Raw genomic sequence first — 25,855 nt, 5'->3', positions numbered from 1 at the left:
AAGACCTCCAAGGTCCCTTCCAACTCCGTGATTCTATTCTAAATTTGGAGTCGTGCATTGTCAAGTGAGGTTTTTTTTCCCCTCCTTCTCCATTTGAAGATCCAGGCTGGGAATAAAATTGGAAGCTTGGCAGCTTTTTCTGCCTTCTGTCGATAAGCGCGCAACGGGTGTGGCCCTTTTCATGTGAGCTAAGCAAAATTTTTGGACAAGAACCAGCACAGATGTTGTCATCCGTGGTTTAGTAACTTTACCCATCTCGTAAAAAACAGGCAACAGAGTTTTCAACAGCTTTGGTATTTTATCTCCGTTAGCAAAGCAAACGGGTTAAGCGGATTCGAACTTTTTGCATGAGGAGACTTGCTTTCCAGACAAACGCGGGTTTGTTTTTTGCAATGACGTCGAAACACGAAAAGGAAGAGGGAAAAAGGGTGTGAATTAAGTTCCAGAAGACAGGTTTTTTTTTTTTCCCATCCCCAATATTAAGCAAAAATCAAGAGCAACCTCCAACCGACAAAAGGGAAGTTCAAAAGTCATGTTAGAAAGTTTGATTTCCCGTGAAGATTTAAAACCTGAGACATTGCTGTTGGGCATGCTTCCAGAAAACTACAATAGGAGTAACACATATTTTTAATTTTACATATCCTAACAGCAGCTAGGATTGTATATGCACAATACTGGAAAAATCCAGAAACTCCTACAGATGATATTATAATAAAAAAAATAATAATTCTGGGATGTGCAGAAATGCATTGGTTTAACCCTAAAAATCAAAGGAAAAGAAGACTTGGAGTATTTTATAACATGGGAACAATTCTACAAATGGTTAAGTGACAGATACTGAGGTTACAGGAGGGGTGAAATCCAGCAGGTTCGGACAGGTTCTGGAGAACCGGTAGCGGAAATTTTGAGCAGTTCGGAGAACCAGCAAATACCACCTCTGGCTGGCCCCAGAGTGGGGTGGGAATGGAGATTTTGCAGTATCCTCCTGGAGTGGAGTGGGAATGGGGATTTTGCAATATCCTTCCTCCTGGAGTAGGGAGGGAATGGAGATTTTGCAGTATCCTTCCCCTGGAGTAGGGAGGGAATGGAGATTTTGCAGTATCCTTCTGCCTGGAGTGGGGTGGGAATGGAGATTTTGCAGTATCGATCTGCCTGGAGTGGAGTGGGAATGTAGATTTTGCAGTATCCTTTCCCCCTGGAGTGGGGAGTGAATGGGGATTTTGCAGTATCCTTCCCCTGGAGTGGGGAGGGAATGGGGATTTTGCAGTATCCTTCCCCTGGAGTGGAGTGGGAATGGAGATTTTGCAGTATCCTTCCCCCTGGAATGGGGATGGAATGGGGATTTTGCAGTATCCTTCCCCTGGAGTGGGGAGGGAATGGAGATTTTGCAATATCCTTCTGCCTGGAGTGGAATGGGAATGGAGATTTTGCAGTATCCTTCTACCAGGAGTTGGGTGGGAATGGGGATTTTGCAGTATCCTTTCCCCCTGGAGTGGGGAGGGAATGGGGATTTTGCACTATCCTTCTCCTGCCATGCCCACCAAGCCACGCCTACCAAGCCACACCACGCCCACCAAGCCACGCCCACAGAACCGGTAGTAAAAAAAAAAAGGATTTCACCACTGGGTTAGAGGAGTGGATTCATGTGAAATATGGACTACATGAGAAAGAAAAAACGATGAGTAAATATTTTGATGGTTGTATAATCGATACTATAATGGAAGATAGTAAACTTTTCAACAACGATTGATATTATTGCATATATTATTGTTTATGTATATATGATGGTAACAGTTATGATGATGAAGTTTACACACTGTTCAACATAGAAATGGAATATGTGCAGGCGTGGGCTTCAAAAATTTTAGCAACCGGTTCTCTGCCCAGTTGCTGGGTGGGCGTGGCCATGGTGGGCGTGGCCTAGTCAGCCTCTTGCACCACTGTGAGGGGGGGCATTTTTGCCCTCCCCAGGCTCTGGAGGCTTTCCTTGAGCCTCCGGGAGGACGAAAACGGCCTCCCCAGGCTTCGGAGGCCCTCCGGAGGCCAGAAATGGCCCGTTTCCGGCCTTCCCAAATTTCTGGTAGGCCTGTTTTTCACCTTCCCCGAGCCTCTGCACACGCCCTGCACTTACCTGCGTCCAAAACGGGCCGCGTGGGACTCCTGCGAGGGGCGGGGTCAGGTGGGCGGGGCCAGACAGGAGTGGGATTTGCGGGTTCTCTGAACTGTACAGAATCTTAGCTAGAAGTTCTCTCGAACCTCTGAATATTTAACATACAAAGTTTGATTTCACAGAAAGAGCAGTTGAGGCTTGGAACCCGCTTCCAATTTAGTGGGTCAATCATCAGCAAATGAGTTTTAAACACGCTTGGGATACACACCTGTCCATCATTCTGTAAAAAATTAAAAACTAAATTTAAAATAAGATTAAAACTTGCTTGTGCAGCTTGCTTTCTGGCATGCAGAAAATGCCATATTTAAAATATGGGTATTTTAAATTATGGATATTAATTCAGCCAAATTTATTTAATTCATTTTATTCGATTTTAAATTTTGTATATGTATGTGTTTTATTCCATGGCTGTTCACCGCCCTGAGTCCTTCGAGAGTAGGGCGGTATAGAAATTCAATAAATAATAATAATAATAATAATAATAATAATAATAATAATAATAATAATGATAATGCCGTGGCCCAGGTTTGGGGACTCATCATGCCATAGAGAATTATGGGTTCGTTTAATGACTGCTGCAGAAAAGGTGGTAAGATCAGGTCGGTCACATGGGTGGCTCGCTTTATGACGGTCACTGTCCTAAGACGAGGACTACCTGGATTGGGGCAAATGTTTCCTCTTCATTCCCTCACCGACTCTACGGGAGGAAAGTGGTTGCTTTTAAAGCAGGGGAGGAAAAATGAGTTTTTTTTCCCTCCTTGGCTGATGTTGAAAACACTTCTGTTTCTGACCGCAGCGTTAATTCTCCTGATCTCTCTTAAGAAAGATTTAATCCTCCCTTTCCTCCTTTATTTTTTTCTCTCTCTCTCTCTCTCTGAAAGGAACCCATTGATACCAACAGAAGCAGATATGTGGAATTAAGGCTAGCGTTAAAATTCAATCACGAAGCCGCAGGACGTATTTCCTACGAATCGTCAAACGCAACAGTTCTACCAAAGATGAAAGCAGAACTTCGATGTTTTGAGAATTGGAAATTTTGGGGAAATGGAAGATCTGTCACCAGCCCTTCAAGAGGAAGCAAAGAAGAGCAAACTTATTTTAGGAGTTGTCCACCCCACCGCCAGATCAGAGCTTCTACAGAAATCGGTTCTCCATTAGGATGTCCACAAAATCCCAAAGATGCTTTGTTTTAAGAGGCAACTGGACTGGGAAGAAATTTTGCTTCTCATCCAAGATGCTTCTTCCGTTCTGACTGAATGTCCAGCGATCACGTGATCCTCTTTGGAGAGACCTCCTGACAAGCAATGTCCATGGGGAAGCCGGATTCACTTAACAGCCCCGTTACTCGCTTAACGACTGCAAGCGATTTGCCTAACAACCATGCAAAAAAAAAAAGAAGGTCGTAAAATGAAGCAAAACTCGCTTCACGGCTGCCTCGCTTCGCCATGACAATTCTGCTCTAAATTGTGGTCATACTTTGAGGACTGCCTAGTATAGTGTTTCTCAACCTTGGAAGCTTGAAGATGGGTGGACTTCAACTCCCAGAATTCCCCAGCCAGCAACGCTGGCTGGGGGATTCTGGGAGTTGAAGTCCACCCATCATCAAGCTTCCAAGGTTGAGAAACACTGGCCTAGTAAGTCTCCCTTGACCTGGATCCAGGTTTTTGTTAAAACAGAAAAGGCTCAAGGAGACCTGTGTGCGAAGGAGGACATGAATCATTGTGGTTTACATCCGGCTCGGCTGTTGTAAGTCAAGGACTTGTCAATGACGTGGCCGTTTGCTCAGACAGGTCCAAAGTCAACACCATTTTCAAGAAGGATTGAGAAATGCTCTATTTGTCTCCGGCTCGTTTCCCGCAACAGGACTTGGATCCCGTCAGAATATTTTTTTAAAAAAAATATTTAGCTTTGAGCTGGGATGGAGCTGGGGCTTTCAGATAAGGAAAATTGGAGATAGAGAGAGAGAAATTCAAATTTCCTGCATTTCCTCCTGGCCAGATAAAAAAAGCTCAGTTGACAGAGGTGCTGTTTGTGTAGAGGAAACAAGAGGAGTTTGGATGGCTTTACTTTAGCTCAGCTGGCACACTTCCTAATCCTGTAATGATTAAGATGCTGGCTTAAAAACCAGGAGATGGTGAGTTCTAGTCCCGACTTAGGCAGGAAAGCCAGCTGGGTGATTTTGGGCCAATCGCCAGGAGACGGTGAATTCTAGTCCCGCCTTTGACATGAAAGTCAACTCAGTAACTTTGGGCCAATCATCAGGAGATGGTGAGTTCTAGTTCAACTTTAGGCAGGAAAGCCAGCTGGGTGACTTTGGACCAATCACCAGGAGACAGTGAGTTCTAGTCCTGCCTTAGCCAGGAAAGCCAACTGAGTGATTTTGGGCCAATCACCAGGAAACATGAGTTCTTGTCCCACGTTAGACATAAAAGCTGGCTGACTTTGGGCCAGTCTCTCTCTCTCTCAACCCAACCCACCTCACAGGACTGTTGTTGCGAGGAAAATAGGAGGAAGGAGTGTTAGGTATGTTCGCTATCTTGATTAACTTATAAAGTGAAAATGGTGGGATAAGAAATCTAATAAATGAATAAAGCAAGGAGGACCACCAAGATTGGGGTTCTTCTGGATTTACCACTTCAGCTAGCTCAACACGCAAAATACATGAAGATCTGCCCCTAATGTGGTTCTCCAAATCTCTGTGAAGATCTGTCCTAACCTGGTCCTTCAAGTCTCTGTGAAGATCTGTCCTAACCTGGTCCTTCAAATCTCTGTGAAGATCTGTCCTAACCTGGTCCTTCAAATCTCTGTGAAGATCTGTCCTAACCTAGTCCTTCAAGTCTCTGTGAAGATCTGTCCTAACCTGGTCCTTTAAGTCTCTGTGAAGATGTGTCCTAACCTGGTCCTTCAAGTCTCTGTGAAGATCTGTCCTAACCTGGTCTTTTAAGTCTCTGTGAAGATGTGTCCTAACCTGGTCCTTCAAATCTCTGTGAAGATGTGTCCTAACCTGGTCCTTCAAGTCTCTGTGAAGATGTGTCCTAACCTGGTCCTTCAAGTCTCTGTGAAGATCTGTCCTAACCTGGTCCTTCAAGACTCTATGAAGATCTGTCATAACCTGGTCCTTCAAGTCTCTGTGAAGATCTGACCTAACCTGGTTCTTCAAGTCTCTGTGAAGATCTGACCTAACCTGGTCCTTCAAGTCTCTGTGAAGATCTGTCGTAACCTGGTCCTTCAAGTCTCTGTGAAGACCTGACCTAACCTGGTTCTTCAAGTCTCTGTGAAGATCTGACCTAACCTGGTCCTTCAAGTCTCTGTGAAGATCTGTCCTAACCTGGTCCTTCAAGTCTCTGTGAAGATCTGTCCTAACCTGGTCCTTCAAATCTCTGTGAAGATCTGTCCTAACCTGGTCCTTCAAATCTCTGTGAAGATCTGTCCTAACCTAGTCCTTCAAGTCTCTGTGAAGATCTGTCCTAACCTGGTCCTTTAAGTCTCTGTGAAGATGTGTCCTAACCTGGTCCTTCAAGTCTCTGTGAAGATGTGTCCTAACCTGGTCCTTCAAGTCTCTGTGAAGATCTGTCCTAACCTGGTCCTTCAAGTCTCTGTGAAGATGTGTCCTAACCTGGTCCTTCAAGTCTCTGTGAAGATCTAATCTAACCTGGTCCTTCAAGTCTCTGTGAAGATGTGTCCTAACCTGGTCCTTCAAGTCTCTGTGAAGATCTGTCCTAACCTGGTCTTTTAAGTCTCTGTGAAGATGTGTCCTAACCTGGTCCTTCAAATCTCTGTGAAGATGTGTCCTAACCTGGTCCTTCAAGTCTCTGTGAAGATGTGTCCTAACCTGGTCCTTCAAGTCTCTGTGAAGATCTGTCCTAACCTGGTCCTTCAAGACTCTATGAAGATCTGTCATAACCTGGTCCTTCAAGTCTCTGTGAAGATCTGACCTAACCTGGTTCTTCAAGTCTCTGTGAAGATCTGACCTAACCTGGTCCTTCAAGTCTCTGTGAAGATCTGTCGTAACCTGGTCCTTCAAGTCTCTGTGAAGACCTGACCTAACCTGGTCCTTCAAGTCTCTGTGAAGATCTGATCTAACCTGGTCCTTCAAGTCTCTGTGAAGATGTATCCTAACTTGGTCCTTCAAGTCTCTGTGAAGATCTGTCCTAACCTGGTCCTTCAAGTCTCTGTGAAGATCTGTCCTAACCTGGTCCTTCAAGTCTCTGTGAAGATCTGTCCTAACCTGGTCCTTCAAGTCTCTGTGAAGATCTGACCTAACCTGGTTCTCCAAGTCTCTGTGAAGATCTGATCTAACCTGGTCCTTCAAGTCTCTGTGAAGATCTGACCTAACCTGGTTCTCCAAGTCTCTGTGAAGATCTGTCCTAACCTGGTCCTTTAAGTCTCTGTGAAGATCTGATCTAACCTGGTCCTTCAAGTCTCTGTGAAGATCTGATCTAACCTGGTCCTTCAAGTCTCTGTGAAGATCTGTCCTAACCTGGTCCTTTAAATCTCTGTGAAGATCTGTCCTAACCTGGTCCTTCAAGTCTCTGTGAAGATCTGATCTAACCTGGTCCTTCAAGTCTCTGTGAAGATCTGATCTAACCTGGTCCTTCAAGTCTCTGTGAAGATCTTTCCCTAACTTCAGGTCATCAATGGTGCCTCCATCAATGCTGTAACTGAGTCTTTCCACATCATTGGTGGTTGCCCTCTACTTCTCTTTCCTTTCAGCTTTTCCAGAATTAAATCCCTCTCCAGAAAGCTGTGTCTTCACATCATAGGTCTGAAGTAGGATAATTTGAACCTGGTCATTTGGGCCTTGAGGGAGAACCCTGGACTGACTTGTTTGAAGATCAAGTTTTTCTTGTCTGTCCACAGCAAGAAATAAATAAAAGGTGCATTGTGTAAAAACCTTCAGCAGATGATTTCGGAGCAATACTACGGGATGGAGGAATTTTGTAAAATTAAGAATGAATTGTTCGGTGCTGCCGTGTTGCTGGCGATCAGACGCAGATCATCAGCCACTGTGCTCATGGATTTCCTTGCCACATGTTGCGATCAAGAAAATTAAATATATTCTGAATGAGAAAGGTGAGCTTAAATCTAGACAACAACTGGAGAATCAAGGGGTGCATTTAACCATATTTCCAGATACAATCAAGATATGAGAAAGATGTTAAAACATGGGGTTTAAATAAAGAACCAACAGCATACATATGTATGTATGTATGTATGTATGTATGTATGTATGTATGTATTTTTCTTCAACCGGGTATTTTCCTACGTAAACCAAGTTTCTCAAATTGCAGCCATAGCTCAGTGAAATCACATCCACTATCCTAGGCTTCTTCAGACAGCAAGCAAGCATTTTGCTGCCTATTGGGAGACTAATACAGATCTATTTCGGACTGATTGGTCCTCATCAGTTAGCCACACCCTTACCATATGTCCCCTCCCCGTAGAGGCTGAGTATTTGCTTTCTTCTCTTATCGTAGGTTTTTGTATGTATTTTTCTTAATCTATATTAGTCTCCCAATAGGCAGCAAAATGCTGGCTTGCTGTCTGAAGAAGCCTAGGATAGTGGATGTGATTTCGCTGAGCTATGGCTGCAATTTGAGAAACTGGCAGGAACTATAAATTGGCTATATAAAGAAAACCTTTACAAAATGTTTTACAGGTGGCATTTACCACCGGCAAGACTGGCAAAAATGTTCAGTAATCTGTCTGCCAAATGCTGGAAATACAATCGGACCCCAGGTACTTACTATCATATGTGGTGGAGGTGTACCAAATCAAGAAAAGGCCATAAAATGGGGCAAAACTCACTTAACAACTGTCTCGTTTAGCAACAGAAATTTTGGGCTCAACTGTGGTCATAAGTTGAGGACTACCTGCATATTCCTGGAACGGAGGAGGAAGACTTAGTATGACTTACAACCATTCATTTAGCGACTGTCCAAAGTTACAACGGCCCTGAAAAAAGTAATTTATGCCCGTTTTTCACCCTTACGACCATTGCAGCATTGTAAACTTAACTCACGTAACAACCGTCTCGCTTAACAGCAGAAACTTTGGGCGCAATTGGGGTGATAAGTCGAGGTTAGACGGACTTTGGATCACAGCTACGGTAATAAGTTCTTTCATATCTTCTTCCGTTCTTCAATGGGATACGTGCTGCATTTTTTTTAAAAACAAAAACAAAAGCAGAAACAGAGAGGCTGAATTTAAATGCTCCACCAGGAATCCAGTCAAAAGTGGATCCCCAGAGGTTGTTCCAGCTCTCCCTGCATCTGGAGACCTTCCTTGGGCTGTTTTAGCCAAATCACCCCTTGACCTCCATTTTGCTGAATAGCCATGAGAAACGGTGGGATAATCACTGTCCTGATTCAGGGACCCTGCAGGATGTGGCTGGTGGTCCTTTTGCTCCAAAATAATAATAATAATAATAATATATCAGAGTGAATTTGCTGTTTTTTTTTGGGTCTGGAGAAAGTCAACTTTTTCTGTGGTTTTTTTTTCCCTCCTCCCAAAATAACAAAGGAAAGGAGCTTTGTAGTTGGATTCAGACAGGACAACGAAAGACAAATAAATCTCAGGCCGTTTGTTTTCCCCACAGGCTCAGCCACAGCAAAGCTCACAAAAGATAAACTAAGATAATGACATCTGGGAATGCAGTGACTGGGTTTGTAGCAACTGTGGCTGTGGGTGGAGTCCAAAAGTCACCGATTATTTTCTTTTAATGTAAGGGTCGGCAGCTATGACAGCTTTACAATCAATCATTTGTCTGCCTGTCTGTCTGTCTGTCTGTCTATCCATCCATCCATCCATCCATCCATCCATCCATCCATCCATCCATCCATCCATCCTCTATCCTTTATCATCTATCTATCTATCTATCTATCTATCTATCTATCTATCTATCTATCTATCTATCTATCTATCTACCTACCTACCTACCTACCTACCTACCTACCTACCTACCTACCTACCTATCTATCTATCTATCTATCTATCTATCTATCTATCTATCTATCTATCTATCTATCATCTCTCTCATCTCTTTTATCTATCATCTATCTCATCTATCATCTGTCTGTCTGTCTGTCTGTCTATCTATCTATCTATCTATCTATCTATCTATCTATCTATCTACCTACCTACCTACCTACCTACCTACCTACCTACCTATCTATCTATCTATCTATCTATCTATCTATCTATCTATCTATCTATCATCTCTCTCATCTCTTTTATCTATCATCTATCTCATCTATCATCTGTCTGTCTGTCTGTCTGTCTATCTATCTATCTATCTATCTATCTATCTATCTATCTACCTACCTACCTACCTACCTATCTATCTATCTATCTATCTATCTATGTATCATCTGTCTGTCTGTCAATCTCTCATATATCTATTATCGATCAATCGATCGACCTATCTATCTATCTATCTATCTATCTATCTATCTATCTTTCTATCATCCATCTACCCTGTTACCCCCAAAATAAGACATCCCCTGATAATAAGCCCAATTGGGCTTTTGAGTGCATGGCAGTAAGGCCAAGCACTTATTTCAGGGTTCAAACAAATATAAGACAGGGTTTTATTTTCGGGGAAATATGGTATCTATCTATCTATCTATCTATCTATCTATCTATCTATCTATCTATCTTCTATCATTTATCATCTATCATCTTTATCCATCCACCCACCCACCCACCCACCCATATCTATCTATCTATCTATCTATCATCTATCATCTATCATCTTTATCCATCCATCCATCCATCCATCCATCCCTGTCTGTCTGTCTGTCATCTACCTATGACACATCTACTATCCAAAGCTACTCTCTCCCAGCAAAGAGCTGCGAAAGGATTGGCGAGCAATAAACTCTGGCTCTCCTCCAACCGGCGTAGCCTTGCATTGCTGTGTCTGGTTAGTGTCTGTGAGATTAAATATGAGACTCTTTTCTCTTGCAACCTCAAATTGTCTGAAGAAGTTGAGCAGGTCAAGGGCTGGAGTGGAATTTCCCTGAAAGAATTTCCTGACCAGGGCAGATATTAAGCAAAGGATCAACTTGCCTTCAGGAGTCGAGGGAGAATGGCAGGGGGTGGACTACAGGATCTCTAAGAACCCTTCCAACCTTATGATTCAGTTCTGTCCCTGCATCTAACATGGTTTAACCCCTTTGCTGTCCCTGACTTTGCCTCCTATATGTTTAGACCCACAAAACACGAAAGTTTTTGCTTATTTTAACAGCATTTTCCCCCTTAAAATGAGATCCTTCCCAAGCTCCATAGAGTTTGCATTCACGCAACTAGCAAGAAATACAGGTTGCATTCACCCTCATTAATGTGAACTTGGTTTATTTTTTGCAATTCAGTGTGTCAGGCAAACCTAGCCTCTTTTCTTAGTTTCATTCAGTACATTGTGCAAATCCAGACAATTCACTGTAGGTTAAGTAAGTCTTGTTCCATTTTACGACCTTCCTTGCCACAGTCGTTAAGTTAGTAACACGGTTGTTAAGCGAATCTGGCTTCCCCATTGATTCTGTTTGTCAGAAGATCACAAAAGGGAGAATCACACGACCCAGGTAGTCCTTGACTTACAACAGTTCGTTTAGTGATCACTCAAAGTTACGACGTCCCTGGAAAAAAAAAGTGATTTATGGCCATTTTTCACACTTAACGACCGTTGCAACATTTCCCGTGGTCACGTGATCGAAATTCAGGTGCTTAGCAATTGACTCATACTTATGACTGTTGCAGGGTCCCCGTTTGCGACGTTCTGACAAGCCAAGTAAATGCGGAAGCCAGATTCATTTAACAACCGGGTTACTAGCTTATCAACTGCAGTGATCCACTTAACAACTGTGGCCAGAAAGGTTGTAAAATGGGGCAAGACTCACTTAACAAATGTCTCACTTAGCAACAGAAATTTGAGGCTCCATGGGGGTCATAAGTGGAGGAATTTATTTTATTTTATTTTATTTTATTTCAAATTTATATACCACACCTTCTCCCAAGGGACTCAGGGCGGTGTACAGCCAGATAAAAACATACAATACAAACATTAAGAACAATTAAAAGAATATATATTAATTTGGCCCTGTACATGCCAATTGCCCAAGCCCCCAGGATTTTGGTCACGTGACCACGGAGATGCCACAACGGTCATAAGTGTGAAAAATCCCTTTTTTCCATGCGGACATAACTTCGAACAGTCACTAAATGGATGGTTGTAAATCAAGGGATTACCTGTACAATTTTTATTTTTTTTAAAAAAAATCCTAATAAAAATCAGATTAAATCGAGAGCCTCAAGTGAGTTCAGGTTACTGCTTCACTTTGCAGAAGGACCAGGAATTCGGATTGCAGAAGTGAAAGAGGAGCAGCTGTTGGGGGTTGGGGGTTGGGGAAGGGGGGTCTCCCTGCCCCTTGGAAACCGGAAGGGGTTTGGTGCTTCCCACTGGCCGAGATGGTTGCAGCTGCTGAGATCATAAGGGAACCGATCCCTTCTGCTTGTGGTCCCTGATCACCAGGAACCGACCCAGGCCAGCTGCACCCCCAGCAATCACCTGGCAAAAGGCTTTTCTGCTTTACGGGCCAAACTCCCCAGTTCCCCCCCCCCAATTCTTTACCAGCTGGCTTAATTCCTCCCTCCCTCTCTTCCTCCCTTCTTTGCTTCTTCATTTCTCTTGTCCCCTCTCCTTCCTTCCTTCCTTCTTTCTTCCTCTTTCTTTCTTTCTTTCTTTCTTTCCTTCCTCCTTTTTCTTTCTTCTCATTTTTTTTCTTTCCTTTCTATCTTCATCCCTCCCTCCCTATTTCTTCGTTCACTCATTCCCTCCCTTGTTTCTTCCCTTCCCTTTCTCTTGTCACCTCTTCCTCTCCTTTCTCTCTCCTTTCCTGTTTCCTTCCTCTCTCTCATTCCCCTCCTCTCCCTCCCTCCTTCCCTTTTTTCTTTTTCTTTCTCCTTCTTTCTTTCTCTTTCTTTCGCTTTCTTTTTTCTCTTTTTTCTTTCTTTCTTTCTTTCTCTTTTCTTTTTCTTCTTTCTTTCCTTCCTCCTTTCCTTCCTCTATATTTCCTCCCTCCCTCATTTCTTCTCTTCCCTTCTTCTTGTCCACTCTTCCTCTCCTTCCTCCCTCCTTTCCTGTTTCCTTCCTCTCTCACTCCCCTCATCCTCTTTCCTCCCTCCCTCCCTCCCTTTCTTTTTCTTTCTTTCTTTATTTTTGTCTTTCTGACTGTCTGTCTGCCTCTTTCTTTCTTTTTCTTCTTTCTATCTTTCCTTCCTCCTTCCCTTCCTCTATATTTCCTCCCTCCCTCGTTTCTTCTCTTCCCTTCCTCTTGTCCACTCTTCCTCTCCTCCCTCCCTCCTTTCCTGTTTCCTTCCTCTCACTCCTCTCTCTTCTCCCCTCCCTCCCTCTCTTTCTTTCTTTCTCTTTCTTTTCTCTTTCTTTTTGTCTTTCTTTCTTTCTGTCTTTCATTTTCTTCTTTCTTTCCTTCCTTCTTCTCTTCCCTTCCTCTTGTCCATTCTTCCTCTCCTCCCTCCCTCCTTTCCTGTTTCCTTTCTCTCTCACGCCCCTCTTACCCTCTCCCCTTCCTCCCTTTCTTTTTCTTTCTTTCTCTCTTTTTTCTTTCTTTTTTCTTTCTTTCTGTCTGTCTTTCTTTTTCTTCTTTCTTTCTTTCCTTCCTCCTTCCCTTGTTCATTCTCTTCCCTTCCTCTTGTCCACTCTTCCTCTCCTCCCTCCCTCCTTTCCTGTTTCCTTCCTCTCTCTCATTCCCCCCCCTCCCTCCCTCCCTCCCTCCCTTCCTCAACATGCTCTTCCATATGGCATAGATTTCAGAATACTCTGCACCATTAGAAAACCATTCTTATACATTCTTATTCTTATTTTTTTAATGTATATACTGGTATATACATTAAAAAATAAAATACATATAAAAATACATATAAAAATAAATTAAATTAATCGGAGGCCAATTAATTTAATTTATTTTTAGTCATCTTAACTTTTATATTGTATGTTTTTTAATTTTCGGCTGTTCACCGCCCTGAGTTCCTTCGGGGAGAAGGGCGGTATATAAATTTAATAAATAATAATAATAATAATAATAATAATAATAATAATAATAATAATAATAATATACCTTATGATTCTTGATAAACGTATCTTTTATTTTATGTACACTGAGAGCACATGCACCAAGACAAATTCCTTGTGTGTCCAATCACACCTGGCCAATAAAGAATTCTATTCTATTCTATTCTATTCTATTCTATTCTATTCTATTCTATTCTATTCTATTCTATTCTATTCTATTCTACTCTACTCTACTCTACTCTACTCTACTCTACTCTATACTGAGAGCGTATGCACCAAGACAAATTCCGTCCAATCACACCTGGCCAATAAAGAATTCTATTCTATTCTATTCTATTCTATTCTATTCTATTCTATTCTATTCTATTCTATTCTATTCTATTCTATTCTACTCTACTCTACTCTACTCTACTCTACTCTATACTGAGAGCGTATGCACCAAGACAAATTCCGTCCAATCACACCTGGCCAATAAAGAATTCTATTCTATTACACTTCTTACTTAACACTTTCTAGTTCTTCTAAAATATTTCCATGTATGTATAACTCTTAAGTAAGGCTGAAGTTTTCTTGCCTTTAATTTCGCTTTTTCTTTGCTGCCCCCTGGTGGCGAATCCTGGTCTCTAAAAAGACTCGGGAACTCTAAATACTGAGCGGATTTAGATGGCAAAAATTAATCCGTCCTTCTTCTTCCCCTTAAGGCCTTTGGTGAGACCATGATGTGAAGAGTCCCACCTCCAAGAAGACTCGAAGGCTGGAAAAAGATGGAAGGAAAGAGAAGAAGACACACAGCAGCAAGGAAGAGGGGCTCAGCTACGAAGGAGCTGGGGGCTGGAACGGATCTGGGAAAGAATCAGAATCGGAAGGGACCTTGGAGGACTTCTAGTCCAGCCCCCGGCTCAAGAAGGAGATCAAACAACAGAATACAGGTAGTCCTCAACTTACGACCACAACAGCCCAACATTTATGTTGCTAAGTGGGACATTGGTCTGGTGAGCTTTGCCCCCGTTTTACGACTTTTCTGGCCACGTTTCTTAAGCGAAACATTGCGGTTGTTAAATGAGTCGCGCGGTCGTTGAAGCGAATCTGGCTTCCCCCTTGACTTTGCTTGTCAGGAGGTCGCAAAAGGGGATCCCGTGACACACACACACACACACACACACACACACACACACACACACAGGAACACTGCGACCGTTGTAAATGTGAGGCGGTTTCCAAGCATCCGGAATGTAAATCAGGTGACCCTGGGGGATGCTGCAAGGGTCAGTCATAAGTGTGAAAAATGGTCATAAGTCACTTTTGTTACTTGGAATGGTCATTAAACGAACTGTTGTAAGTGGAGGACTACCTGTAACAGGATTGGAAGGGACCGTGGAGGTCTTCTAGTCCAACCCCCTGCCCCTGAAGGAAACCCTCTACCATTCGGGAAAAATCGTTGTCCAATCTCTTCTTGAAAACCTCCAGTGATGGAGCACCCACAACTTCTGGTGGCAAGCTGTTCCACGGGTTAATTGTGCTCACAGTCAGGAAATTTCTCCTCATTTCTAAGTCGGCTTCTCTCCTTGATTACTTTCCATCCGCGGCTTTTTGTCCTGCCTTCAGGTGCTTTGGAGAGCCTTTATGAGTGTCTGAAGGACCAGACTGGGGACAAATCAAAGGAGAAATCATTTGTCAGAAATGGTGTAGGGTCTCCTGCTTGAGTAGGGGGTTGGACTAGATGACCTACAACCGTGATGGCGAACCTATGGCACGCGTACCACAGGTGGCCCGCAGAACCATCTCGGTGGGCACGCGAGCGTTGCGCTAGTTCAGCTCCCAGCTGATTTTCGGGCCTTCCGGGCCCATCAGAAGTCAGGAAACAGGCTATTTCCAGCCTCTGGAGCAGGTGGGGAAGGCTGTTTTAGCCCTCCCCAGGCTCCGAGAAAGTCTCTGGAGACTGGGGAGGGCGAAAAAACGGGTCTACTGGGCCCACTGTGCCATCGCGTGCCAAAAGTGGGGAAAGCGCAGGGGTGTCACACGCGCATGTGCGTAGGGGTGGGGCATACTGAATTATGGCTGGGGGCACATGTGGGTGTGACCCCCCCCATGCTCCCGTCAATTTTGGCACACGACGGCAAAAAGCTTAGCCGTTACTGACCTACAAGTTCTCTTCCAACTCTGATAATCTGTATGATTTATGTGGTTGCTAAGAGCTGACACCGATTTGATAATCATAATCATATCCCCACCATTATATTTTAGATGGCTTACGGACTACAGATAGGGTGAAAACAGTAACATCCCCCCCAAAAAATCAAATTAAAATTGCTCAAACTGACATCAAGGAATTCATAAAATTGGTTTCCCGCCATTTGAACATAATCAGATCCTTATCAATCAGATCACAATCCTTAAAACATCAACAAATCAAACAGATCAAAAAAGGGAAGAAGAGGACATCCTAGGGAAAAAATTAACACTTCTTTTAACACAAGAGAAGAATAAGTTCCTCTTACGTGTCGAATCACAGAATTAAAATCGTCTTGAAGTTCTTGTTTGAGGAACCCGAGAGTACAACATTTCTGCTCAAATTCTGTTTAAAATCTCTTATTTAAATCTGTCAAAACATCTGTCAATCTCCACCCCTTTCACCTTTTAAAAAAAACCAAGTAAAATCCAACTAACTTGTCAAAACAGATGAATTTTTTTTTATTTTTTAAAAAAGTTTTTTATTTTGAATACATTAAAACAAGACCCAAACACACAACATTTATATACATATCACTTTTTCCTACAGCTGCTTCAAAGTGATCCTTTCTTGCTATTTACATCTATTTTCACATCTTTTAATTTTGTCTTATTCAACAATTGTTTCCCATCTTTCTTTATTTCGTCTACATTATACCATGATCAACATTTTTTCCTCCCTCTCCTTTATTCCTCTTTCTCATTTTTCCTATTCTCCAACCCTTCATACCATCTATACCACACTTTGTAATATTCTGTATCCTCTTTCTCCTTGAGTTTTTTTGTTCATTTGTCCATCTCTGCGCATTCTAAAATTTTTCTAATTAAATCTTCTTCTGATGGGTGGATTTTCCTTCTTCCAATTTTGCACATAGACTATGTGGGCTGCTGTCAGTATATGTAATATTAAATAGTGTATTTCCTTGGTACAGTTTTCTACGGAAATCCCTAGTAAAAACTGCTCAGGTTCTCCCTTTATTGAATTCTGAATTATTTCCTCTATCCACTTTTTAACTTTAGCCCAGAATTTCTTTGCCACTGGGCAGGTCCACCAGAGGTGATAGTATGTTCCATAGTTACTCTTACATTTCCAACATTTCGGTGAATTACTAGGGAACATCTTTGCTATTCTAGCCAGTGGAAAGTGCCATCTATGGAACATTTTCATCTGGTTTTCCTTGTATGCCGTTGATATTGTCAATTTCATAATTGTTCTCCACATCTTTTCCCACTTCTCTAATTTTATTATGCGATTGAAATTCCTTGCCCATTTGATCATAGCATCTTTCACTATTTCCTCTTCCATTTTATACCGTAATAAAAATTTATATATTTTACTAACTAGTTTTTGTTCCGTCCCATATACAATTTTATCCAGTTCATTTTACTCTAATTGTACCTGATCTATTTTTGTATCTTCTATGTATTTTGATCTTATTTGTAAGTACGTCCACCATTCAACTTCCCTATTCAAATCCTGTTCCAGTTCTTGTTTTGTTTTTAATTTTCCCAAATCATTTAATATATCCCTGTATCTAATTATTTTGGTCCAGTCTACTAAATTTGGGTGCGTTAATGTTTCGTTGGGAGAAATCCAAAGCGGTATTCTTATATAGTGTTGCTTTTTTTATTTTATTCCAAATTAATAATAATGAATTTCTAATTATATGCCTTCTAAAATATCCATGGGTTTTACGCTTTTCACCCCATAGGAATGCATGCCATCCTGTCTGTAAATTGTGTCCTTCTATTGTTAAAATTCTTTTATTTCCCAACTCCATCCATTCCTTTAACCATGTTAGGCATGCTGCTTGGTAATAAATCTGCCAATCCGGAAATGCTACTCCTCCTCTATCCCTGGTATCTTGTAATGTTTTTAATCTAATTCTAGATTTTCTCCCTTGCCATATAAATTTTGAGGTCAATCTGTTTAATAAATCAAAAAAAACTTTTTTCCATTTTTATCGGTATAACCTGGAAGAGGAATAAAATTTTGGGCAGGATATTCATTTTTATTGCCTCCACTCTTTCCATCCATGAAGTTTGTAGATTTTTCCAATTTTCCAAATCTTTTCCAATTTGCAGTATTAATTTATCATAATTTTCCTTTTTGATTGAGGAGCCTCTTGCTGTTAGCCAAATCCCTAAATATTTTATTTTATTTTTTTGTTATTTGAATATTCATACTATTTTCTAATTCTGTCTCTTGTTTTTTTGTAAGGTTTTTTGTTAACAATTTAGATTTGTTTTATGTTAATTTTTAAACCTGCCACTACGCCAAATTCTTCTACTTTTTTAATCAATTTGGGGCCTGATTTTAGAGGTTCCTCAATTATAAAGACCATATCGTCTGCAAAGGCTTGCAATTTGTACTCCTCATTTTTTATCGTCAAATCCTTTTATCTCTCGATCTTCCCTAATTTTTTTCAGGAGTGGCTCCAATGATAGTATAAAGAGAAGTGAGGAAAGTGGGCATCCTTGTCTCACTCCTTTTTTTATCTCAAATCCATCTGTCATATCTTGGTTGATAATTACTCTTGCAGTTTGTTTTGAATATATTTTCTCAATCATTTTTTCAAATTTTGACCCAAATACCATTTTTTTTTAATTTGTTGTATCATAAATCTCCAATTCAAATTATCAAAAGCTTTTTGGGCATCAAGGAAAACCAGTGAAATTTGTTTCTCTGGGTGTGCTTCATAAAACTCTTAATATATCGATTATGGTGCATGTGTTATTTTTAATTAGTCGTCCTGGCAAAAAACCATTTTGATCCGAATGTATATATTTGTTTAGAATCATTTTTAACCTTTCAGCAATTATTGACATATATGTTTTATAATCAGAATTCAATAAAGAGTTAGGCCAAAACAGATGAAATTTTAATTTGGGATTTATTTTTGCAAAATTGTCAGGCATACACATTAAAAAAATCATTTGAGTTTCTTTACTGAAGTCTGTCCATTTTGTTACTGGTCAAGCATTTAGTACATGAAACATATAAAAACTTAGCTTAGACATTCTCTGGGGTTTCGAATTTGTACCCCCCCAAAATTCTTCTCCAACATATAGACAGTCCTTGACTTATAACAATTAATTTAGTGACTTTTCAAAGATACAGTGGCACTGAAAAAAGTGACTTATGCCTAGTTTTCACACTTAATGACTGCTTCAGCATCCCCATGACCATGTGATCAAAAGTCAGGCACTTGGCAACTGACTCACACTTATGACCGTTGCTATGTCCAGGGGCCACGTGATGCTCTTTTACGACCTTTTGACAAGCCAAGTCAATGGGGAAGTCAGATTCACTTAACAACCAAGTTACTAACTTAACAACAGCAGTGATTCGCTTAACAACTATGGCAAGAAAGGTCATAAAATGAGGCAAAATTAACTTAACTGCTGTTTTACTTAACAACAGAAATTTTGGGCTCAGTTATGGCCGTAAGTTGAGGACTACCTAAATTGAGGATTTTACGATCTTGCCATGGTTCTTAAGCGAATCAGGAAAGTTGTTAAGTGAAACATACGGTCGTTAAGCAAACTGAGCTTCCCCCATTGGGTTTGCTTGATGGAAAGTGGCTGGGAAGGTTGCAAATGGGGATCACGCGATGCTGCGGCCGTCATAAAGATGAGTCCATTTCCAACCATCTGAATTCTGATCCGGTGACCATGGGGAAGCTGCAACGGTTATAAGTGCAAGAACCTGTCATAAGTCATTTTTTTTCAAGGCCGTCGTAACTTTGAATGGTCACTAAACGAATGAGGATTGCCTCTAGGTATAACAAAATTCTTTGTCCGGATTAATGTTCAGTTACCCCAATGGTCAGTTGTCTTTTGAATTGATACGATTCCACTATTTTGCAGAGTCAAGATGGCGTCTGCAACAGTCAATCAAAACCTGAGGTAAAGTTGATGGTGCCATTTCTGCCGCCATCTTGACTTTTTTGACCACCGTTGCCTCAACCCCGTTAAACCTCTTCTGATTAATAACACCCTTATTTAAATGATCAGCGGACGCTTTTCCTCCTTCCAAACAGAGTGCATTTTTAAAAAACCAAAGACACCTAAAAACAAGACCCAAAAAACCACAAATAAGGATTAAAGAATCTTGGTTAAAATCACGAATCCCAGTCAGTGCTTAAAAGTTCATGAGGAATGAAGCATCTCTGTGAACAAGGCACTTCTTCATATCTGGTGAGAAAAGATTTCGGGGGTCAGAACAGGTTTAAAGGGAGAAGCGAGTTCAAATTCAGCCAAGCAAATGCTTGGATGTCAGATCAGCCCCTCCAAATCCAGCCTACCTCGCTGAGTCGTTGTTATAAGGGGGGAGGGCAATCAGATATATGAGAACCAGGGATGCTCTTGGAAGGAAGAATAGGATATACCTTGGGTGAACGATTAAAGAAAAATAAATAAATATTGCAAACACACCACAAATTGAAATGGTTTAAAAGAACCTAACCAGGTCTCTGAAGCACATTTAACCTCAGATTATGGGACTCCTATGTCTGAAAATCCAGATCAGTGCGTGCAAATGACGTTAACCCAATGCTGCCTGCATTCAGACAACCCCTCAAACCCAGGTTAACCTGACAGAACGAATTTCATCCACAAACTATCTTGGTAATAGTAATAGGTCATATATTTTTTTTCCTGCAACTGTCCATCTTCAAATGAACTCGGCTTCACAGGCATGGTTTATTTATTTTTTTTAACCAGGATGAAAAGGTTGTGTGAACCCAGTCTGCGAGTTTGGGGGCAGGAGAGGACGAGAAAAGCTCGCCTTAAGGGGATTTTGTGGGTTTTATGGCTGAGAAAGGATGCAAATCCTGATTTTCAGCATAGCGGAGTTCCCCCCCGGAAGGAAAAAATAAACACCCTTTAAAATCTTGCAGGATCTTTAACAAACTATTGTTTGGAAAATGGGGGTTTTAAGGGCACTTCATTAAGCACCGCGATTTGCAACTTTCTGCAAGAGTCAGTGTTCTCCAAGGTGAACAGGAAGGAGGTGAATTACCTGCCCTGTTTATAAAGTGATTATAAAGCACTTAAATGGCCAGTTTAGCGTGTTTTCACCTGGATCGCAGGTGGCAGTTTGCACGTACAGGAAGTCCTCAAATTTACGGCCGCAATTGAGACCAAAACTTTTGTTTGCTAATCACTGCAGTTGTCCAGTCGTTAAGTGAATCCAGCTTCCCTCATCGACTTTGCTTGTCAGGCGGTCGCAAACGGGATCACACGACGGTCATCAATACGAACCCGTTGCCCAGCTGCGTCTGAATTTTGCTCGCGTGACTGTGAGGGATAGATGCAGCAACGGTCGTAAGTGTGGGGAAAAAAGTTACAAGTCACCTTTTTCAGGGCCATTTTAACTTTGAACGGTCACTAAATGAATGGCTGTAAGTCGAGGACTACTTGTATTGGACAAACTTTCCCCGAATCAGAACTTTCCAGTGGAGAAAAAAATTGACGCTGAGCAGTTTAAGTCTCAAAACTTGGCAAATTTCGAATGGGTGGACTTCAACTCCCAGAATTCCCCAGCCTGTAGGTTGCGTGGGGAATTCTGGGAGTTGAAATCCACACATCTGAAAATTGCCACATTTGAAAAATACCATTTCCATTTTCCTCTCTACGGCTGCTTGGGAGCTGAAATGTTGCAGCCCAGGAAAAAAATTAGTTAAAAACCTTAATTTTATGGATCTGTCGAGGGGAAAAGGGTGTCCGATAAAGCCAAATGCCCATTAAATCAGAAGGTAGACAATTAAGTAAATCTTGTCATAATCTACGTGGAAATTTTTCTAATTCATATTCAAATTTTATCAAAAATTTATGAATGTTTTCCAAGTGGTTTTTCTCCATTGCATTCAAAATTCTCCTGAATGGAGGTCCATAAAATGGAGGGGCTAATGGATACCATGTATTAGTCGTGCAATACTTTATCAATTACAGTACAATATTAGAAATTCCGGTGACCTCTTAAAATCAAGAGAACTCAAGTGACATTGCTCACACCACGTATTGTGATGCAACAAATAAACCACATTGCCTAAAACTTCACACTATATACACTATGCTATCGAACCAGAGTAACAGAATAACCGAATCGGAAGGGACCTTAGAGGTCTTCTAGTCCAACCCCCTGCTCAGGCAGGAGATCCTAGGCCATTTCAGACAACTGGTTGTCCAATCACTTCTTGAAATCCTCCAGTGATGGAGCACCCACAACTTCTGGTGGCAAGTCGTTCCACTGGTTAATTGTTCTCACTGTCAGGAAATTCCTCTTCAGTTCCAGGTTGCTTCTCTCCTTGGTTAGTTTCCATCCGTTGCTTCTTGTCCTGCCTTCTTTGGTGCTTTGGAGAATAGATGGACCCCCTCTTCTTTGGGGGAGCCCCTCATATATTGGAAAACTGCTATCATTAACCCGGTGTAGTAAACTGGTTAATTTAACGCTACACCTTTAGCCACCAAAAACCCCCATCAAGGTTAATGCTAACTAAATTTAACAAGTTGTATGAACATTTATTTCCATTAGGTCTTTCCTTGACTGAGTTAAAGATGTTGTGTAAACTCAGAAAGAATGACTTAGCATGATGGCTTGGTTCACCCAACATGTTAACATTGTAGGAACACAAGCATGCTAGTCTATTTTAGCCGAAAATCAGCGTCCAGTGGCATTTTTTCAGACGAAAATATTTTATTAAAAGGCCTCCGCTTTCAGTCGTTGAATTCCCACATCACAAACCACAATGGATTACTATTACTGCTATATATTACTACATCAGTACAACTGTTATTTTTATTCTGTTCCGTCTCTCAGAAGCAAAACCCTTCCGAAGAGTCTCGGAGGGACATTAATAAAAGGGAAAAATTGTCCATCATTGCAAAGGAAAACATGACAATATTTAGGAACAAGGAAGCGATAAGACCTCGGTGTCAGCTGTTGCCGGCCCATCCTGGTCTCTGGTCCTGCCAAGCCACGTTTTAACCCGGTTTCCATGTTGTGTGAACCCAGACAGTGTCTGATTTACATTAATTTTTGTTTCCCCAAGAGATAATCTCCTCTGGTGATATCGACAACTGACCTTCCCTGGCGCAAGCTACGCCTTGGAAACTTAGACAAGTGCTTAAGAGCGTTCGGCTCTCCGTCCTTCTAAAAAAGTCATTTAAATAGTGATTTTTTTCACGCGTCTGTTGTACCATTCATACCAATTTTGGTGGAAAACACCTTTGCAGAATTTCAGAAGATGTCGTTCCTGATATCGGCGACTTCCCCAAAAGAACATATTTGCAGGAAACGTTCGAAACGAGACTGGCTACGATACCGTGTTTTTGGCTCTCATGGCTAAGTTGTCTCGTCCCCGAAAGTTGCAATGTGGAACGGTACTCGTCGCCGACTGGGTACCATTTTTTGCTGTGGCCTGAGGGCAAGCAAATTTGACAAACCTTTGCCCGGCCAAAAAGTACAGGATAGGGTCCAGGCAGCTGTTGGTGCTGGCCAGAGGGCGGGTGAGTTTGTAGGCCAGGTTGATGGCGTCCAACGTGGGGCAACTGAGGTCCCAGCTGCGGAAGGAGTAATACAGAGTACGGGTGATGTGGAAGGGCAGGAAACAAATGATGAAGACCATCATAACGATGATGATCATCTTGACAGATTTCTTCTTGGAGCTGGACATGCGGGAGATGCCCCGCGTGGGCTGGAGAAGTTTCCGAGCCATCATGCAGTAACAGATGATGAGAAGAAGGAAAGGGATGCAGAAGAGAAGGACCAGCATCACTGAACTGTAGATGAGGAACTGGTCAAAGAGTTCCTTGGCAGACGTGTCGTGGCAGGTGATGCTGTTACACCTCTGGCTGGTGGTCACGAAGAAGAGGACCGGGGACTGGCAGGAGATCACCACCAACCAGACGATGGCGGAGACCCAACGGGCGTAGCGGACTTGACCCCACTCCAGGGACTTCAGAGGGAGGCAGACGCCCATGAAACGGTGGGCGCTGATACAAAGGAGGAAGAGAATGCTGCAGTACAGGTTAGTGTAGAAAAGGAAGCGGACAATCTTGCACAAGCCCACGCTGAAGGGCCAGTTGTCCTCCATGGCGTAGTAGTAGACCAGCAAGGGCAAGGAGATGACGTAGAGCAAGTCGGACACCGCCAGGTTGAACATGTACGTGGTGGAGGCGTTCCAGGTCTTGATGCGGAAGATGAAGACGTAGAGGGCCAGCAGATTGAGGGTGAGGCCCACCACGAAGACGATGCTGTAGGAGACGGGCAGGAGGATGTATTTGAAGTCCTCGTTAAACTTGCACTTGTAAGGGTGGTCCTCCTCGCCGCACCCGGCCTCCGAGGAGTTGACACTGGCGTTCACCGAGTACAGCAGGAACGTGACGTTCTCCATCGCCCTTGGAGAGTCCTTGGAAGAAAAGATGAGGGAGAAATGTTAGCAAGCGAGCAGTGTTCCATTCACACAGGATACTTCCCTGGCTTTGGGCGGAGCAGGTAGTCCTCGGCTTTCGGCCTTTGGTTCAGTGACCGTCCAAAGTTGGAAAAACTCTGGAGAAAGTGGCTGATGACCTCGTACTTATGACTGTCGCAGCACCCCTGCGGTTGTGTGAAGTTTGGGTGCTTGGCCAATGGCATGTATTTACGATGGTTGCACATCCTGGGGTCCTGTGATTTGACAAGCACCACGGAGGAAGCTAAATTTGTTTAACGACCACAGCGGTCGTTGCACAAATCACTGCAGTTAAACAAACCATGCTGCCTTTAAAGAGAATCTGGTTTTCCCCATTGACTTTGCTTGTCAGAGTCAATGGGGAAGGTTTCCAATGGAAAATCACCTGACTCTGGGATGCTCCAACTGTCATAGATACATGCCTGATGCTTGAACTTTGATCACGTGACTATGGGGAATGCTGCAACTGTTGTAAGTACGAGGACCAATGGTAAGTCACTTTTTTCAATGCCGGTATAACTTTGAATAGTTACAAAGCAATTGGTTGCAAGTCAAGGATTATAAGAGAGAGAGGGGGGGGCAGAGACAGTGAGACAGAGACAGAGAGACAGAGACAGAGACAGAGAGACAGAGGCAGATACAGTGAGACAGAGACAGAGAGACAGAGGCAGAGGCAGAGACAGAGACAGAGAGGCAGAGGCAGAGGCAGAGACAGAGACAGAGAGACAGAGGCAGAGACAGTGAGACAGAGACACAGAGACAGAGACAGAGAGACAGAGGCAGAGACAGTGAGACAGAGACAGTGAGACAGAGACGGAGACGGAGACAGTGAGACAGAGACAGAGAGACAGAGAGACAGAGGCAGAGACAGTGAGACAGAGACAGAGACAGAGACAGAGACAGGGAGGCAGAGACAGAGACAGTGAGACAGAGACAGAGACAGTGAGACAGAGACAGAGAGACCGAGACCGAGAGACAGAGACAGAGACAGAGACACAGACACAGACAGAGACAGAGAGACAGAGGCAGAGACAGAGACAGTGAGTCAGAGACAGAGACAGAGAGACAGAGACAGAGACAGGGAGACAGAGGCAGAGACAGTGAGACAGTGACAGAGACAGTGAGACAGAGACAGAGAGACCGAGACAGAGAGACAGAGACAGAGACAGAGACAGAGACAGAGACATAGAGACAGAGAGAAAATTTATTGGCCATCCTTCTTAGCCCAGTCTGACTGACTGGCTGAGAATGGAAGGATTCAGCCAGAACTGAAGAAGCTTCTTGGATGGGAAGTGAAACCTCTTCAAGCAAAAAACAAAGAAAGCCCAGTTGCCTTTTGAAAAAGCACTTTTTGGGACTGGACTTACAAAATTCGTTTATTGATCTTTCCAAGTTACAACAGCACTGAAAAAAGGGACTTATGACCTTTTTTTCACACTTACGACCATTGCGGCATCCCCGTGGCCACGCGGTCAAAATTCAGACACTCGGCAATTGAACTGTATTTATGACGGTTGCAGTGTCCCAGGGATCACCCCTTTTGTAACCTTCTGAGAGGGTCACATGTTCCTCTTTTGCCGCCTTCTGACCAGCGACATCAATGGGGAAGCCAGATTCACTTAACAACCGTACTACTAGCTTAACAACCGCAGTGATTCACTCAACATCCGTGGCAGGAAAGACCCTAAAATGGGGCAATGCTCGCTTAACAAACGTCTCGCTTCGCAACGGAAATTTGGAGCTCAATTGTAAGTCGAGGACTGCCTGTACTTAGGACTGTCACAGCAGCAACTGCAGTGGCTCACTTAATAACTTTGGCAAGAAAGGTCGTAAAATGGGGCAACGCTTGCTCAACAGATGTCTCACTTAGCAAGGGAAATATGGGTAAAATTGTGGTCATAAGCCGAGATT

The 25,855-nt window shown here is 42.5% G+C and overlaps 1 protein-coding gene across 2 annotated transcripts in view; it reads right to left on the bottom strand.

Annotated features, from left to right (window-relative positions):
* Positions 1–21,712: 21,712 nt before the first annotated feature.
* P2RY2 (purinergic receptor P2Y2) overlaps positions 21,713–25,855 on the bottom strand; it is a 56,689-nt gene continuing 52,546 nt past the window's right edge. For both annotated transcript variants that reach the window (XM_070944099.1, XM_070944101.1), the window contains exon 2: positions 21,713–23,902. In XM_070944099.1, coding sequence (XP_070800200.1) covers positions 22,808–23,887 — 1,080 coding nt within the window. In that variant the 5' untranslated portion in view covers positions 23,888–23,902 and the 3' untranslated portion in view covers positions 21,713–22,807. The remainder of the gene's footprint in view (positions 23,903–25,855) is intronic.

Source organism: Pituophis catenifer, unplaced genomic scaffold (genome assembly GCF_029215685.1).
Source record: "Pituophis catenifer annectens isolate HBS135680 unplaced genomic scaffold, rPitCat1.0.hap2 SCAF_4, whole genome shotgun sequence".
In the NCBI taxonomy this organism is placed as follows: Eukaryota; Metazoa; Chordata; class Lepidosauria; order Squamata; family Colubridae; genus Pituophis; species Pituophis catenifer.
Note: the sequence above shows the minus strand (reverse complement) of the source record. Positions and strands in the feature narration are given on the sequence as shown.